Consider the following 17240-nt stretch of genomic DNA (forward strand, 5'->3'; position numbering starts at 1 on the left):
GAGCACCTTTTGGGTGTCGTGTATAAAGCAAAGGCGCGTGAAATCCACTATTCACAGGTTGTCTTCCATTTAGTTAATTCCTTCGTCAAAGGGATGGGCCGATACAAAGGCCCTAGCCAACCACCAGCGACACACCCACCCACGCCACGACGCGAGCGCCATCTGAACAACATCCTTCTTTTTGGACTTCGTTAGTGTGAACAAAAACAAATCAATTTTACCCCATTTAAAGTCTTAGCAAAAACAAGGGCTAAACATTCTTATTAATTGTTTTCCATGTTGCTCAAAATTTGAGGCGGCTATCGAATATAAGAACCTTTGAAGAAAATACCACTGCAATTGGATTTCATTCATAAATTTGTGTCAGAAGGACCAGTACTGGAGCCTAGTTAGATATTCAGAGAACATCTGCAACAATGGGGACATCCCGCAGCTGTAATATAAAGGAAAAGTTAAGAGGCTGGACCTGTAAGATGGAAGAAAGGTAGCTGAAACAAGAATAAAGACGAGAAATATAAAGTAAGTGTAGCTAGGGGCAGTAGGAAACCTGCAAAGGCTTTGAAGTAATTCCTGTGCAAAGCATGGGGGAAAATGTCACTGTGGATTATTTATTTGGTAGCATGAACAATGATTGCATTTACTAAAAACTAGAGATTATAGTAATCTTGATTAATACTGTAATAAGTAAATTTAGAGTCAAGAGCAACAATCATAATTTGAAAAGATAAAATATGTTAGTAAGAATATTTGTCCGAAATTGATTAAGCAATTATAAAATAGAGTAGGGTTTAACAATACACTACTGAAATCACATAACATATTGTCTCCATCATTCACCCGAGATAAAATTAGTAAATTTCATATGTTAAGTATCATCTACCTGCGTCAGCTTCAATATAAAACAAAATGTTATAAAGTTTGAATTCTTTTTGGCTTCATTACTATTTGCAGTTGAATTCAGGTGAAAATGGTGAATGCCAATTCAAAAATTCAAACTTACAGCACATGTTTTTATGTTGAACAGGCTGACATGTCTTTTTATGGTTCATATATGAAATATCTGCTTTAATGTTATTGTTTTTAAAATATTTCATACCAATTTTTCATTACTTTTAATGTCGTTTACTAATTTCTTTTCCTCACTGGGCTATTTTTCTCTGTTGGAGCCCCTGGGCTTACAGCATCTTGCTTTTACAACTACGGATGTAGCTTAACTAGTAGTAATAATAATAATAATACTAATAATATCCATTGCACTGACCTAATGATTAAGATATGAACCATTGTCATGTAATTTCTGTACTATCAATAACTGTTAATGTATGGTTATACACATTATATTATAAATGCATATACAGTAGTATTCTGTAATACATCAAAATCAAATCTAGTAGATAAAATCAAGTTAAAAACATAATTCTAGAGAAAAGTAATCTCTGAACAGGGACAAAATATAGAGAACAGATTCATTGCTTTATATATTTAAATATTGACTGACTGTATGATGGAAACAAGAGTCTGTGAAACATTGTCCTAACCTTTTTTTGTATAATGAAATTAAACTTTTAATTCCCTTGGCAAAATACAATCACAATCTATGTCAAATAATTAACGAAAGATATCTTAAAAACTAAAGATCCAAGCTACTAAAGATGGACTTGCCAGAACTCTAACTGCAACACAACAATTCACGAATAGAACCCTGATGAGCTCCGGATGACACATCCTATCAAATAGTTTGCCATTTTAGCTTGAATAACTAAAAAAAAAAAAATGGATTTTGGGAACAAAGGTTATGTAAAGGACTAAAAAGTTGGTGCACCTAAGGGATGAAGAAATCCTGCTAAAACCTTCAAAATAATGTCTATAGTAATACCAAGTGAGGTCAATGATGGCAATAATCTGCCAAGGGCATAATTTTAGTACAGTATCAGTAGGACAGGTTATTCCAGGTTAAATCGTTCATCAAATGTTCAGTGGAAATCACCGATAGAATGTTTAATTTATAGACCATTATTATTATTATTACTACTATCCAAGCTACAACCCTAGTTGGAAAAGCAAGATGCTATAAGCCCAAGGGGACCAATAGGGAAAAATAGCCCAGTGAGGAAAGGAAATAAGGAAATAAATATTCTTTGGAGGCGTCAACCTGCTTTTGAATTCCAGAGGTAATCCACAATTCCAGAAGGAGTGCTATACATCCAAGTTCAAATATTTTTCCGAGGTTTGGATGTGAAATTAAAGAAAAAAAAATTAGTTCTTAAAACATATTAACAGTCAAAGAGGATATGAAAATAACACAAAAAACTCTTTTCTCTTTATTGTTTCTCTGAGAATCTCTATAAAAAAAAAATTGAGGACAAAACATACACAGTCGGATAGGACCCCACACTCGAACAACTCCTTCCTTTCCTTTCTTTTGAGTCCACAATATAATGAAACGCACACACTAACAATATAGATTTCTCTCTAAATCAGAACAGATTTGCAATTAGGAAGAAAATATATCTTTCATTTTTTAATCATCTCAAAAATAGACTGGCAAAAGGCCTAGTTGCTTTCACTTGAACATCGAGCCAGAACGCTCGGATACTATTCCAAAACAAACGCGGCAGATTTCCTAAGCTATGGAACAAACACAATCAAAGCAGCAGATTTATATGAACTACAAGAGGATCTTGGATAAGTCAGTCAGGACATAAGGTGTGGCTATTTGAGAGAGAGAGAGAGAGAGAGAGAGAGAGAGAGAGAGATAATAACACTGAACTAACCCCCCTTCACCCTCAGAGAGAGAGAGAGAGAGAGAGAGAGAGAGAGAAAGAGAGAGAGAGATAATAGCACTGAACTAACCCCCTTCATCCTGAGAGAGAGAGAGAGAGAGAGAGAGAGAGAGAGAGAATGAATTTCCAATCAAAATTGCAACCAGATGACAAGACCAAACAGCATTTAAAAATAAAAGTTTTGTATCTCGAAACATATACGGTAACCGCTAATGGCCTTGTGAGACTACTAAAAGCAAACGGGATCCTACATTAAGTGAGCCTGACCGACAAGTATCCAAGACCCTTTGTCAACAAGTAAAGATTTGTTCTTATATTTGAGAAAGACTATTAATAACCGTTTCTCCTAATTCTGGCACTCAGTGAGACCCCATAGGCACTTCACCAATTCTTCAACTCCTAATTTTCTTGACTAAAGGAACAACATACTAAGGCAGATTAGCTATACATAACCATCCACTTAATCAGGATAGCATCACGATACATCTCGAACAAACACTTCCGTACGGTTTTCATTTACGCTTCATAAATAAACGGGGTTACAAAAAGATCTTTGACTGGCCTTCAGCAAGACTTGTTGCAGAATTATCTGGACATCAATTTAAAATGGAAAATTTTCTCATGTTAGCAAGCCTTCTTATTGAACCTTTCAGAATAAAAAAACTAAAAAACATAATTTTATCGTAACACTCCACCCCATTACACAAGATTTTTTTCCTCTCAAATGGCACTCAGATCTAAACTATTGGAAAATTGAAAAAAAATTGCATTTGATACCTAAAAGAAACAGCTCAGTATCAAAATTTTAAAATAAAAAAAGACAAACTCCGGTGTATTTCTTCATGAATCAAATGAACATCATCAGATCTTAGTTTCATAAAAGATTAAATAATAATTAGGTTCCTCCTAACAGCTGCCATAATACCGAATTGAAAAAAAAAATATTCAGATTTACAAAAGAAGATTGAAATGAATTACAACCATTATGAAAGAAATGATTATCACAAAACAAAAGAAATTTTATCCATGCACTACATCATTTAGTTTCAAAATAGATCGGTTCAAAACCAAGGTCCAGCCAGCAAGTCGTAAGTTTGACCCCAACAAAAGACATACAATAAAAGTCCATACTTTAGCCTTTAATCATCCTCCAGTTCAGCCTATAAAGCAACTGATGCACACTCTTCATTATGAACAAAGACTAGTGAAGAGCGTGGTGGTAAAATATGGTAAACTTGAGAAACAAATATACTGATAAACTCAAATGCAGCTGAAAACATAAGACTTGGATTTACCTTCACTCCTTCACTAATGGAATCCCATGCTATCAAATCACCAAAAAGTAGGATTCCCTTAATGTGCGAGCCTTTCATTATGACGGGGCAATGGGATTCTTCCCACACGGACGAGACAGGACTAAAACGTAACGGCAATCGAGAGTAAAGGCGACAGGGTCTACTAATAAAAGAGGCAAACAAAAAAGAAAAAACTTCTAATATCAAGAAAAACATAAAACCATATTCTTGGAGGAAACAATGTTCAATGGATAGAAATTGGGAGCGTACTGTCATAAGCTCTGGTCCTTCATTTAACACTGGTCTACTAATAAAAGAGGACATTTAACACTGGGTCTACTAATAAAAGAGGCAAACAAAACAAAAACTTCTAATATCAAGAAAAACATAAAACCATATTCTTGGAGGAAACAATGTTCAATGGATAGAAATTGGGATAGGACTGTAATAAGCTTTGGTCCTTCATTTAACACTAATAATCCTGGTAAATATTTCAAGCCTTCTACCAGATAAGGGCAAGGAAAACCAACAAAAAATGCCATTTACTTGGATTCATCGCATTTGTAATCTCTAAAATTAATAAAATAATTATAAACATTCAAATAAGAAATGAACTAAGACTGCATCTAAGAAACCATAAAATGAGAGTCAAATTCCAAGGAAAATTATAAAAAGAAAACTTGAAACCATCATTATAAGACCAATAAGTACCATTCTATTTCAATATTTACCTTACCTAATCTCTACAGCAGTCGATATAAGAACCAGACTTCTTGTAAACAAATGTATAAGACGTAACTACACATTCGCCTGATATGGCTCCGTGACGCAGCTCATTTTCATTCTGTCCCTGGCAAGGTTTTTTTGAAAGGAGCTCATTTCCATTCTGTCCCTGGCAAGATTTTTGTGAAAGGAGCTTATTACGGGATAATTTCATATCCATATATAGATTTTAATTAATCAAATTGATAAAAACTATAAACATTGTAATTTTCTTATACAAATTATTATAGAAATTGACTTAAAATCAAGCTTTCTGTTATCCCAAAAACTGCAGACATGACTTATTCCACATCTAAGAATGCTTTACTAGAAATTAAATAAAAGTCGCTAATGTTATACAGTAATATAAATCAGTTTATTGCTGACAAGCAAAATTTTTGCTACGAGGAAATTGATAACACAATTCACAAAGAAGGAATTACAAATTGAAAATAAAAAACTGACATCATAAATCACCTGTCTTCCGTCTTGCACGTTATTCATCTAGCCAAGTTTTATAAGTGACATTGAATAGTAACATCCACACAGCTTGGGTGCAAAAAAAAAAAAAAAAAAAAAAAAAAAAAATAAAATACACTTTCAAAACAGTTATTCTTGCATTTACTGAGGAAAAAAATCACATTACGACACTAGCTGGATGATACCAATATATTTTAAAAGAATCTCTCTCATTCATTCCGACTCACCCCAAAATGAAGAATGACCAATACACAAAAATTCTACTACCCAAAGGATAGATAGAGTAGTTAACCGTTCCTCGCACGACAGTATCGCCTATCTAACCGACTAGTCTCTCCGCAAGATGTTAGTTCCAACGTGAATACAGTAAGCAGGAAATTTTTTCTTTGCGATTATAAAAGGCTAAAGTATGACCATTAAAAATGCCATTTTTAAGACCCATCTCTTGACAGCATCCCACTTAGCAGCTAGACATTTTTGTAATCCGATGAAAACGAAGGGGGCAACTATATGGCCGCAATCACATTTATAGTATTTTGACACAAATCACAAGGAAGCCCTCGCTTCGCTGCCTCCGCCCCCGTGGCCATTCCCTTCGTCTCTTGAAGAGGAGGGCTTCTCTTCATCTAAGGAGCTCTCCTCCCGTGAAGCGTGTGATGGACGCTGGTCTTGGTGATCGTGTCGGGTCTGAAATGAAGGTCGTACATATTAAAATACTTTTACAATTTGTCAATATTTACACTACAAGTGGACTATTTCTGCTGTGAGAGAGAGAGAGAGAGAGAGAGAGAGAGAGAGAGAATAGCACTGTAAACTAAACCCCTTCACCCAGAGAGAGAGAGAGAGAGAGAGAATAGCACTGTAAACTAAACCCCTTCACCCAGAGAGAGAGAGAGAGAGAGAGAGAGAGAGAATAGCACTGTAAACTAAACCCCTTCACCCAGAGAGAGAGAGAGAGAGAGAGAGAGAGAGAGAATAGCACTGTAAAATAACCCCCTTCACCCTGCTTGATATTTTTGCCTCAAATACTTGGGAGCAACATATCAATTACACAAATCCAGTCATCACCTGCAGATGAACATACACAGCTTATCTTTATAATTTTGAGTGCTTTAATCATCAAATTTCATCTACTTTTTTTTATTTACACACCTAAACACAATTAATTTTTACGATACAAACAGTGCTTGTCCCTGTCATTTCTATTGTCTCATTCTTTGCCATCACTGGTATTAAAATAGACGAGTTTGAAAACCTATTTAAAAAAATTTAGTACAAAAAGGATAGCCTGTGTTTGCAAGGAAATGTATATGTCCGGTTGTAAGCCATAACGGTAGACAACCCACTCAATAATATGGATTCTTTTTAACAACACCAGAAACATGAAAACCATCTTTAGTGTTGAAACTCAATCAACTGATTGAACACTAAGACAAAAATTCAGGTATAAGAAAAGAAAAATGATATACAAGACAGTTACATTTTTTTTTGAAGGGCATTCTAAAATGTGTGTCATCATTATAAGGAATGTTTCATAATAATATGGGCTTCGTTATAATGGACTGTTTATACGTAACCAGAACAGAATTTTTCTTTCGTGCATATGACCCGCTCGCTAATCTTCCGATCTAAAGACTAACTCCTGTTCCTACAGCTCTTGCCAATGAGAGAAGTTCCATTTTTACTAAAATATTGGCTTGAACTTCAAAATGTTTACAGCTACTGTCATGAAATACAAATTTGTCTCTCCCTCAGTGAACTATACTTCACAAACTTTCGAATGTCGAAACAATGAACTCTCTTCCTAAAATTACAGTAAAGTGATTAACAGCGGGAGGATACCTGTCACTTTTTTCACCTAAAATGGTATTGCTAAGTTTCATCAAATACAACCCTTTCCCTCTTTATAGACCTTTAGCCATCCTCAATGATATCTTCAAAATATGGATTTAACCATCTCAAATGCAAGCTGTATGCAGTTCAGACTCTCATAATCCAAGCCTGCAGTTTCTATCAAAATATATTACTTCTTGAACCTTTTATAATTATCATTCACTTCTGCAATAATCATATTTAAAAAGGCCCCTGGAAGGCGAGAAAAGGGGAAACAAAAGTGTATGCAGTTCAGACTCACATAATCCAAGCCTGCAGTTTCTATCAAAATATATTTCTTCTTGAACCTCATATAATTATCATTCACTTCCGTATTAATCATAATCAAATAGGCCCCTGGAAGGCGAGAAAAGGGGAAACAAGAAGTTATTTATTAATACTGATTATCATTTAGAATAAAACCAAAACAACATACCCAATTCCAAAGTCAATGAAATGTTTCAATAAGTCCGAAAAGTTTTACCGGCCATCACTGGGAATCTACGGAGCAAAATCAATGGCATGAGTAAAAGGACAAGTATATTCATTCCAAATCTTCCAAGAAACATTAACATCACCAATATTATTTGAAGCTAATCACTTTTTTTACCACAGACATTTTTTAACAATGATAGAGGAATCATGATGCTCAGTGTTCGATATGTTGCCGTCCTCTTCCAAAGTCGATTATTAAAGTTTTATATTATGAAAAAGAACTTGCAATTGAAAACTCTCTCCAAATGACATCAACTTATGACTAACAGGATGGGTAAACTTATCATTTCTACCGATAAAAAATTTCACATGCAAAACTTCAAGCAAAGTCTTTTACTAAGCAACGATTGAATAAAAATACAGTTGCAAACCAATCAAATATTGAAAAGCCCAACGATTATGATAACCCAACGTTTAGACCTTATGAAAACTACAAACAATTACTCTAATATTCAGTCACTCTATAAAACAAACAGTTTTGCATCCTGGAGGAAATGGTCTTCTAAAATTTAGTTTCCGTACAATTAAGGTCTCAAAGAAATGTATGAAATGACCTCAGACTGAAAACAAGGTTGTAATCTTTTCACGATAAATAACCTTGAGTAAAGATTCTAATGACACCATAATCTAGTTCTTTAAAGAGCCACTGTGGCATCAACATCTAACAAAAGGATGAGTAATTTACATTCCAAGTGATGGTGGGTCTAAAACCAAAAATCAAAAGTCTAAAGGCCCCTCACTACAAATGTACCATTAAGTTCCATACTTGCCGATTCTACAGTTAATTAGCTAACAAAAAAAGGACATTTCTAAAAAAATTTCCCAGTACATAGCAGTTAACCCTTTTACCCCCAAAGGACGTACTGGTACGTTTCACAAAAGCCCTCCCTTTACCCCCATGGACGTACCGGTACGTCTTGCAAAAAAATGCTATAATTTTTTTTTTCTTCATATTTTTGATAATTTTTTTGTGAAAATTCAGGTATTTTCCAAGAGAATGAGACCAACCTGACCTCTCTATGACAAAAATTAAGGCTGTTAGAGCAATTTAAAAAAATATACTGTAAAATGTGCTGGGAAAAAAATAACCCCCTGGGGGTTAAGGGTTCCAAATAGCCTGGGGGTAAAAGGGTTAAACATCATGCCCTCAGCAATTACTATCTTCCTTCTGAAGTTTCCGGTACCATCAAGAACATCCGACAGTATTGGGTCTTCGTTCAATGGAAAATTTTCGTATCAAAGTTCAGGTCCTGGTACTAAAATCCCCAAAGCATTTCCAAATCACCATAGCAAACATGATTGTTGAAATAGTTCTTATGCATTTTCCCAGATATTTTTAGTGAGCATTCTGGAAGCAGAAAGATTGAGGCTTTTGTTTTTTAATGACTGCATTACTAAAATGAATTTTGCAATTATTAATCCCCTGCAAATTCTGGCCACTTGCAAATTTTGTTCATGTGCAAAACATTTAGCTTTCTTTATGTATTATTTTATGAATCTATCTTTCAGGCATTCTGTTTAGTTCTAGCTTTTTCCATACATGCAGTAGTTATTCTACAAAAGACATGCACAAAATGTTAAGATTTTTCAAAACTTTGAGGGATGACATAATTTTAGTTTGTCGTTGCTCAGCTTTTACAAAAACTTAGAAAAGGGTTATCTAAATCCTCCTACCTTTAAGTTTTTAAGGTTTATTGACTGCCTTTAACCAAAGTATCACTAGTAGCCCAGTGACATAGGGAACCGAGCTTTCCTCTAAATCATCCTTTCTTAGTACAAAAATTCAACAATTTAAAACACCACATATTCAAATGGTTTCCTAGTTGCTATTCATAATGAACAAATTTAATTCTCTTTGATATCTGAACCAAATTTATAGCTCTATTTCAGCATTGCTCCCCTTCTCACAAGCTGTACAGTGACTTTCTTGTTAAGTTAGCAGTCCATTTAGTCTGTTCTCTAGAACGAATGCATACTATGATTAATAACAACGAAGTATTACAGCAAGCCAAACAAAATGAACATAATGATAAAGCTTTATACACTTGCAGACATACAGTACAAGAGATTTTATATATGTACAGAGAGTGTGAATTAAAAAAATTTCTAGTATCAAAACACAAAGAGAGGAAAAGCAAGACTCATTAGAAATTTTGCCGAGACCTTTTCAGACTGACAATCTCAAAAATATCCATCACAGCCACAATATTTACACTAACAAATTGAATTATTATCTTGATGTAATAAGTATAAATTAAAGCTTCAATATATAGTTTTATCTTTAATGCAGAGTTCGGAAACAAATCAGTACAGTTTATCGATCGAACAAAACTATAAAGCAAGACAATTATTAAAATTATGAAAAACTACCAAAAGGATTTCTGGGGAACTTTTATCAATCAGAGAATACAGAGGACATGGTTTTCTAAGCATGTGTGAGCGTACTGTACACCTTTTCATATAATTTCTCCGCGAATTTCTCAGAATTTTGAACCGAAAGAAGCAAGTGATTTCAAAGCATATACAGAAATATATGTATTAAACATGCTTACAATAAGTGGGTCTCCACAGGAAAGGGTATTTCACCAATCACCCAGGGCTACAACATATAATCAAGAGGTATGTTTTCTCTCCATGTACATAACACTTCGCACTGACCACCGCCCTTTACATACTTCCAAGCATGCATCCTACGGCCTTTCCCCTTCTCTCTAATGGACTAGCATGCACGACACATGGACAAGAAACATGACCACCTTTACCACACGAGATACAGAACAATCCGAAGCAAGCTTTAAGGTAGCCAAAAGTCTTAGCAACCACCGAGTTTCCATTACATCAAGACAACACCCTGATGCCACCAACACTCATCCGAGTTACTGCTTTCAATTTTCTCTTACCCTACTCCCATCTTCCTCCTCCTTGGGGTCCTTCAATAGCTTTTTCGTACGCCTTCCCATCACTCTCGGTCTGATCTCCAGGTTATTCTCGAGGCTCACTCTACTCGGTTTCTTGATCACCCTGTGGATCGAGGCTGTGCTGCCTGGCTTGCTGTTTTCAGCATCCGCCGTATGATCTCCTTCGCCTCCTTCACCGCCGCGGCGGTTCCCTCCGCCGTCGCGGTTGGACCGGTTGCTGTTGCGGCTGCCGGCACCGCTGGCAGGGCCACTTCGCATCCCCCTCTTGGCTGCCATTCGCCTATATTCTAAAATTCAACCAATCCATCTTTACTTTCAAATCACACAAGGGATTTTTAAAAACTTAGGTTACTGAATGGATTGGGCTAAACAATCATCTACGCGTCTTTCAAAATGCTTCTCTGATACAATATACCCAAGTAATTCACCACTGCATGATCTTCCCCTCTTAGTGGTCAAGGAATATGGTGACCATTTCAAAGTGAATGTCCTCAATACCATACAAGAGAGTATCTCATGTGAAGACCAATACCTGTTTAACACCAACACCAAAGTCAAGAGTTACGAAAAAAATAAAATATGCGAAAACTTACTCTTCAAGATTTTGTTTCTCCTTACTGGTCCACCTGTCCTCCTGGCCTTATTATTGTTGTTGTTGTTGTTATTGTTGCCTCCCAGGCGTCTCTTGGGGTCTCCCAGACGAGGTCTCTTCAATTTTGATCGATCGCCCGATCTTGGTGGGGGTCCCTTTCCAACAGGACGGCCATGGCCTTGGGATGGCCCCTTTTTGCCCCCGTCATTCTTTCTGGATTCGATCCATAATCTCAAATCATCAGGTCTCCTGAAACATATTGTATCTGTGACATTCCAAACTAAAGGCCTTGTACATTAAATAAAGACCTCACAGCAGTATCCAACAATATGGTTGCGAGAGAGGCTTTGCTTCATGGAAAATACAGTTGTGCCTAAATCAAACTTCAGTAAACAGCATAACCCTTTCAATAGCATGATTTTGACTTGCAAACATTCTTTTACTAGAGAATTATTGATATACAATTCCAGTATTTCCAAGGCTTCAGTCTCAGAGTGCTTCTACTATGCCTGATTGTCTTTTATGCCATCAAATACAAAACTTGAGCATTCAACCCTTTTACCCTGAGGCTATTTGGAAATTTCCAACCCTTAACCCCCAGGGGTTATTTATTTTTTCAAGCACATTTTGCAGTATATTTTTTTTTCAAATTGCTCTAACAGCCTTAATTTTTGTCATAGAGAGGTCAGGTTGGTCTCATTCTCTTGGAAAATGCCTGAAGTTTCTCAAAAAATTATCAAAAATATGCAAAAAAAAATTTAAATCGCAGTTTTTTGCAAGGACGTACCGGTACGTCCATGGGGGTAAAGGGATGGGTTTTGTGAAACGTACCAGTACGTCCTTTGGGGGTAAAAGGGTTAATTACTGTACCGAACATTTCTATAATTTATCAACAAGCAACTCCTTTCATTAGCATACCAAGCAGAGATTTTATTCCATATTTTCTGCAAGAATACCTGAAGTTAACTTTATGAGAAGTGCTTGCAAGCTTATTGATATGTTATTTTACATAATTGTCATTATTTCATGCCAGGCATTTCTTGTTTCAGCATTCACACACACACACACACACACTTATCCCTTTCACTCACCCAGTGCACATATACAATGTATAGATATATATTATACAACATAAATACTGACACAAACACATATATCTGGTCATATTTTAAGTGAGTTTACTACAAGTCGTATTGAGATGAACTGCTTAGAAGACCCTTTGGTCTGACTTAGCTAGCACTTACTGTATACACATTAACTTATAAAAACAAGATTACCATTCATTAAGACACACTAGTACTTTTTCTACTAGTAACATTTCTAAAATAAAAGCATTAAAATATATCTGTATAAAATAGCAATATACTAATGACGCTGTCCTTCTTAGAAAATACCACAGGACTTGCTAAGCTTGCTTACCAAAATGCATGAAATATCACATGAGGTTGGGCTCAAAATAAATAGAAAACAGATAGATGATGATGATGATGAGAACGGAGTATGCAATGGAAGATGAAATATCATTGGAATGAGAAAGGATTAACGAGGTGGAATCATTTAAATATTTAGGAAATATGATCTCCAATACGGGGCATTTAGAATTGTAGTTTAATGAAAGACTGAAAAAATCAAATCAGACTGACTAAGTTGAATAAAATTTGGAAATCAAATCACCTGAAATTACATACTATATAAAAATCAGGCTATATATCAGTTTGGTGAGATCGGTGTTACTGCATGGAAAAGAGTAGAGATATGACAATGAAACAACATCCTACAAATTTTGTAGATTTGAAAAAATAGCCCTCAGAAGAATATTGGGAGTTAAATGGTAGGACAGGATTAGAAATGAAACTATAAGAGATTACTTGAGTGCCATATGTGAATGAGATCATGATGAGGGGTAGATAGAGATGGTTTGGGTATTCTCTATGCACTCCCCAAGAGAAATTAGTTCACAAAACTTTCAACTGGGCTCCACAAGGCACTAAAAGAGTTGGAAGACCCAGGGCTACGTGGCTGAGGACTATGAAATGTGACATGGGAGATGAAGAATGGAAAGATATTGAATTAAAAGCTCAAGATGGAGACGACTGGCGAAATCTAGCTAAGGTCCTTTGCGTCAATAGGCGTAGGTGGTGATGATGATGATGATACATGAAAACTGAATAAAAAACAATACTAGCATGGCTAGTTTATATAAATTCATGGTTCAATGCTAGGCAATAATGTTAACTTCAGGCACTGTAACTAAGAAAATCTACACGCAACAACGAAACCTAAAGAAGAGACATAGCCTACCTGGGCTTTTTGTTTCCATCTCTGGGCGAGGCAGCATTGCGACCCATTCGAGGCCTGGCACCAGGACTTCTCCTTGACCCCGACGGCGGATTAATACTCAACCGGTCTTCAATTCTTCTCCCCCCTCTGTCCCTGCTGCTACCACCATCCGTCCTGGAGTCCCTGCGAACATTTCGGTTGGGAGAGTTGTGCTGGTTTCGATCGTCTCTCTGTCCGTAGCTGTCCTTCCCCCAGCCTCTCGTGTTGCTTGTGCTGTGGTAGTCCACGCTCCGATGGTCCCCTAGTCTAGGTCTTTTGTTGGAATCCAAGGAATCTTTCTCTCTAGAGTTAAGTCTCTTATCGGAGTCTCTCCTGTTTCGGTCGTCTACTCTCGAACGTCCGTCGTCTCTTCTGTCGGGGAGACTTCTGGCGCTGTCCCTCAAAGGGCTCCTAGTGGCTGTAGTTTTATTACTATACCTGAAAAAGAACAAATATTATATGTGAGGAGAGAGAGAGAGAGAGGGAGAGAGAGAGAGAGAGAGAGAGAGAGAGAGAGAGAGAGAGAGGGAGAGAGAGAGAGAAAAAATCTCATAATTGCAAAGGTAAAAGTCAAGAGCTTTGGCAGCAAGACGGAAGAAAAGATGTGGGAATGGAGACATAAAAAAAGAGTAAAACATGAAAGCAACTATGAACAAAAAAAAAAGAGAGAGAGAGAGAGAGAGAGAGAGAGAGAGAGAGAGAGAGAGAGAGAGAGAGAGAGAGAGAGAGAGAGAGAGAGAGAGAGAGAGCACACAAAAAACCTAATTGAACATTAACCTTCCTTCCTTTGACCGTCCTGAATCGTAACTCCTGTCTCGTCCTCGTGAATACAAACTATCGGGGGAAGGCGGCCTCCTAGAAGGCGGTGAGGGAGGTCTACGATTGGTTGGGGAGAGCGATCGATATGCTGTGGTTGTTGGGGTTAGACTTCTCCTTCCAGACGAGTAACCTGAAAACAGCCAAGTTTGAAGAAGTCTTCAACATCATAGTATTTAGATCTGCATGAACAGTATATGTTCCTTCAAGTAATTTATCTTAGTTATGCCATATGATTACTATCAAGTACAGTAGATCTAGAATTACATTAGCCTATACAAGGATAAAATTTCAAACGAAACCTATAGGTAACAGCCAAAACTTTGTAATGACTGCAAGGGAGTTAGGTCATGGAACAATTGAAGAAAAAAATACATTCTTCAGAACATAAATGTTGCAGTACTGTATACAGTACATAAATTGAGATACATGCCAGAGATGAACAATTATACGCTTTTTTCCTATATATGTATTGGTCAGTATAAATCAGCTAGGAAAATCTACATCCGATGCCATGAGTAAAGATAGTTGCTTAAACACCCGTTATCAGTGGACATCTTAAAACAAAATACTCTTCTTAACCGACAAAAGATAAAGCAAACACAAACAGACGAGTACTTACGCCTAGGACTAGTAGTGGAATATCTATTGTAGCTGTTACGACTGAGCAATGGCGGAGACGGCGGACTAGGAGGACGTCGACCAGGGGAAGACGTGGACTGTAAATTCCGTGGGTACTGGCCAGGCGGCCCATAAACGACACTATCTCCTATGACATACCTATCAAACCCAAGTCATTACAGATTACAAAAATAAAATCAATTAAAAATAGCAAACCATACTCCTCTACATAAAGAAATGAATGCATATATAAAGGGTAAATGTCTCTTAACCTAAATTGTGCATTACAGGTATTAAAATTATTTCTAGCACAAAGTGTACATGACAACATTCAAGTTGATATTTTAAGCATAAAGTCTACATTAACCCAGGTGGTAAGTATTGTATAAAGCAAGACATTATTTCTAAGAGACAAAGGGGAAAACTATCGTTTACTAATACAGTATACATTATGATAAACTATAATTCTAATTTTATCATGCCAATGTAATAATGCCAGTTGCGTCATAATTCTAACTTGCAGTTGGGACATTGCTAGTAAACAGAGGTTAGGGCTCATACCAGAAAATTTCAGAATAATCCTACGCAGCTCAATCTGTAACCATATAATCATTACAAATGGTGTATACTCACGAATCACTAGTTTAGTGATACACTTACATGATATTATTAATACCTCATCATTAAACTAGTTTAGTGGTTTTGAGTGTCTTTTGTTTAGACTTGAAGTGAAATGTTCTAGACTGGATTTCCAGCTTTTTGTAAATTTTTGAATTGTCGTCACTTGTACTAACTAACTTTCGTTTTAACTCGTTATTGCAAAACGGATTTTGAGCGAAGCGAAAAATCTATTTTTGGGTGAGATGGCCATGACGTCCTGATGGAAGGTTCCTTTAGTAGCTTCCCAAGGGTATATATTCCTTAATTTGTAGTCATATACAGTATACCCTTGGGAAGCTACTAAAGGAACCTTCCATCAGGACGTCATGACTTGAGCCCAAAAAGAATATTTTCTAATAAGAGCAAGTTACAGTCTACTGTTTGCACCCAAATTTGACAAGTATTCAAAGCTGATAGAATAGTTACCCATATGACAACACAAATGAACAGAGGTCCATTTTCTATGAATTGAGAGTTCAGAGTTAATATACCCTAAGAGAAGGCCCTACGAATCATTTTTAAATGTTCTGGGAAAATGGAAAAATAAGTCCTTTTTCATATTGCACCTACATTACTACACCTGGACTTGCAAGTTTTTAAGAATGGTTGTATTTGATTATTATCAAAATTTCCTCAACAATAAACTGCGATCCATTCAATGGGCATAACCTGCTTAACGTAACCTATTTTAGTAGGCTAGAAACAATACCTAAAAATAAGGAACACCACTAAAAAGAGTAATTTCAAGAGAAACCGCAGTCAAGGAAGATGGGTATGTATATCCCTCGCATCTCAAGATGGGCTTATTTGCCTAAAATGACAAATTCGAAGATAATTTGTATTTTTCCTAACCATACAAACCTTAGCTATTTACATTGGGTTTACCTTTTAGCGCAGCTGAAATGGCGAGCCATTAGAATTTAACGAGGGTGTATTACCCCCGCGCTAGTTAGCGGGGGGGTAGTGGAGTGGTAGCTAGCTACCCCTCCCCCCCCCCCTCACACACCGGTGAAGCTCACTTTCACTTAGAGGTAGGACTTGTCTTGGGGGACAGGGCTGGCAGGCAAATATGTGTAAATAGCTAAGGTTTGTATGGTTAGGAAAAATGACAAATTCGAAGATAATTTGTTTTTTTCCTAACCATACAAACCTTAGCTATTTACATTGGGTGACCTCGAACCTTTGCAGGTAAACCATGCTTCCTTGTGTTCCGAGTATTGAGTCAATACTGTCGCGTCCCCCATACCCTAACGAGGTGGTATTGGGAACATCTTAACCCAGAGTTCCTTCTGGAACTCCAGGTCAACTGCCTAGGATGGGTCACACTTCTTCCTTCACACACAAGCTTATGTAGGCCACACGGTTCCTTGCGGAGCAAGGAACTTGTGAGGTGCAGGGACTCCTTTTCTCGAGTGCGACTCACTCGGATTCTGAGTCCCCGGGCAAAGCCAAAGCCAGTATGGCTGGGGACTTTCCACCCTACCTAAGGGGTAAGTCACCCAATGTAAATAGCGTGGTTTGTATTTCGGTTACGGGACAAATGACAAATTCAAAGATAATTTGTATTTTTCCTAACCATACAAACCTTAGCTATTTACACATATTTGCCTGCCAGCCCTGTCCCCCA

At 36.8% G+C, this 17240-nt stretch overlaps 1 protein-coding gene and 1 long non-coding RNA gene across 8 annotated transcripts in view; one reads left to right on the forward strand and one right to left on the reverse strand.

Annotated features, from left to right (window-relative positions):
- The first annotated feature begins 3836 nt into the window (after nucleotides 1-3836).
- Nucleotides 3837-5433, forward strand: LOC137638506 (uncharacterized). The gene is made up of 2 exons (XR_011044143.1): nucleotides 3837-4936; nucleotides 4979-5433. It is a non-coding gene; the product is annotated as an uncharacterized lncRNA (long non-coding RNA).
- A 64-nt stretch (nucleotides 5434-5497) lies between these two features.
- The window catches only part of LOC137638507 (serine/arginine repetitive matrix protein 2-like), a 40156-nt gene continuing 28413 nt past the window's right edge, over nucleotides 5498-17240 (reverse strand). For 4 of the 7 annotated variants that reach the window (XM_068370605.1, XM_068370607.1, XM_068370609.1 and 1 more), the window contains exons 7-12: nucleotides 14955-15112; nucleotides 14294-14465; nucleotides 13499-13954; nucleotides 11199-11446; nucleotides 10588-10892; nucleotides 5500-6007 (exon numbers count right to left, since the gene is read on the reverse strand). In XM_068370605.1, coding sequence (XP_068226706.1) covers nucleotides 5867-6007; nucleotides 10588-10892; nucleotides 11199-11446; nucleotides 13499-13954; nucleotides 14294-14465; nucleotides 14955-15112 — 1480 coding nt within the window. In that variant the 3' untranslated portion in view covers nucleotides 5500-5866. Of the gene's footprint in view, nucleotides 6008-7628; nucleotides 7694-10587; nucleotides 10893-11198; nucleotides 11447-13498; nucleotides 13955-14293; nucleotides 14466-14954; nucleotides 15113-17240 lie in introns of all 7 variants that reach the window. The other 3 variants (XM_068370610.1, XR_011044144.1, XM_068370611.1) reach the window with 3 other exon arrangements.

Source organism: Palaemon carinicauda, chromosome 3 (assembly GCF_036898095.1).
Source record: "Palaemon carinicauda isolate YSFRI2023 chromosome 3, ASM3689809v2, whole genome shotgun sequence".
NCBI classification, from domain to species: domain Eukaryota; kingdom Metazoa; phylum Arthropoda; class Malacostraca; order Decapoda; family Palaemonidae; genus Palaemon; species Palaemon carinicauda.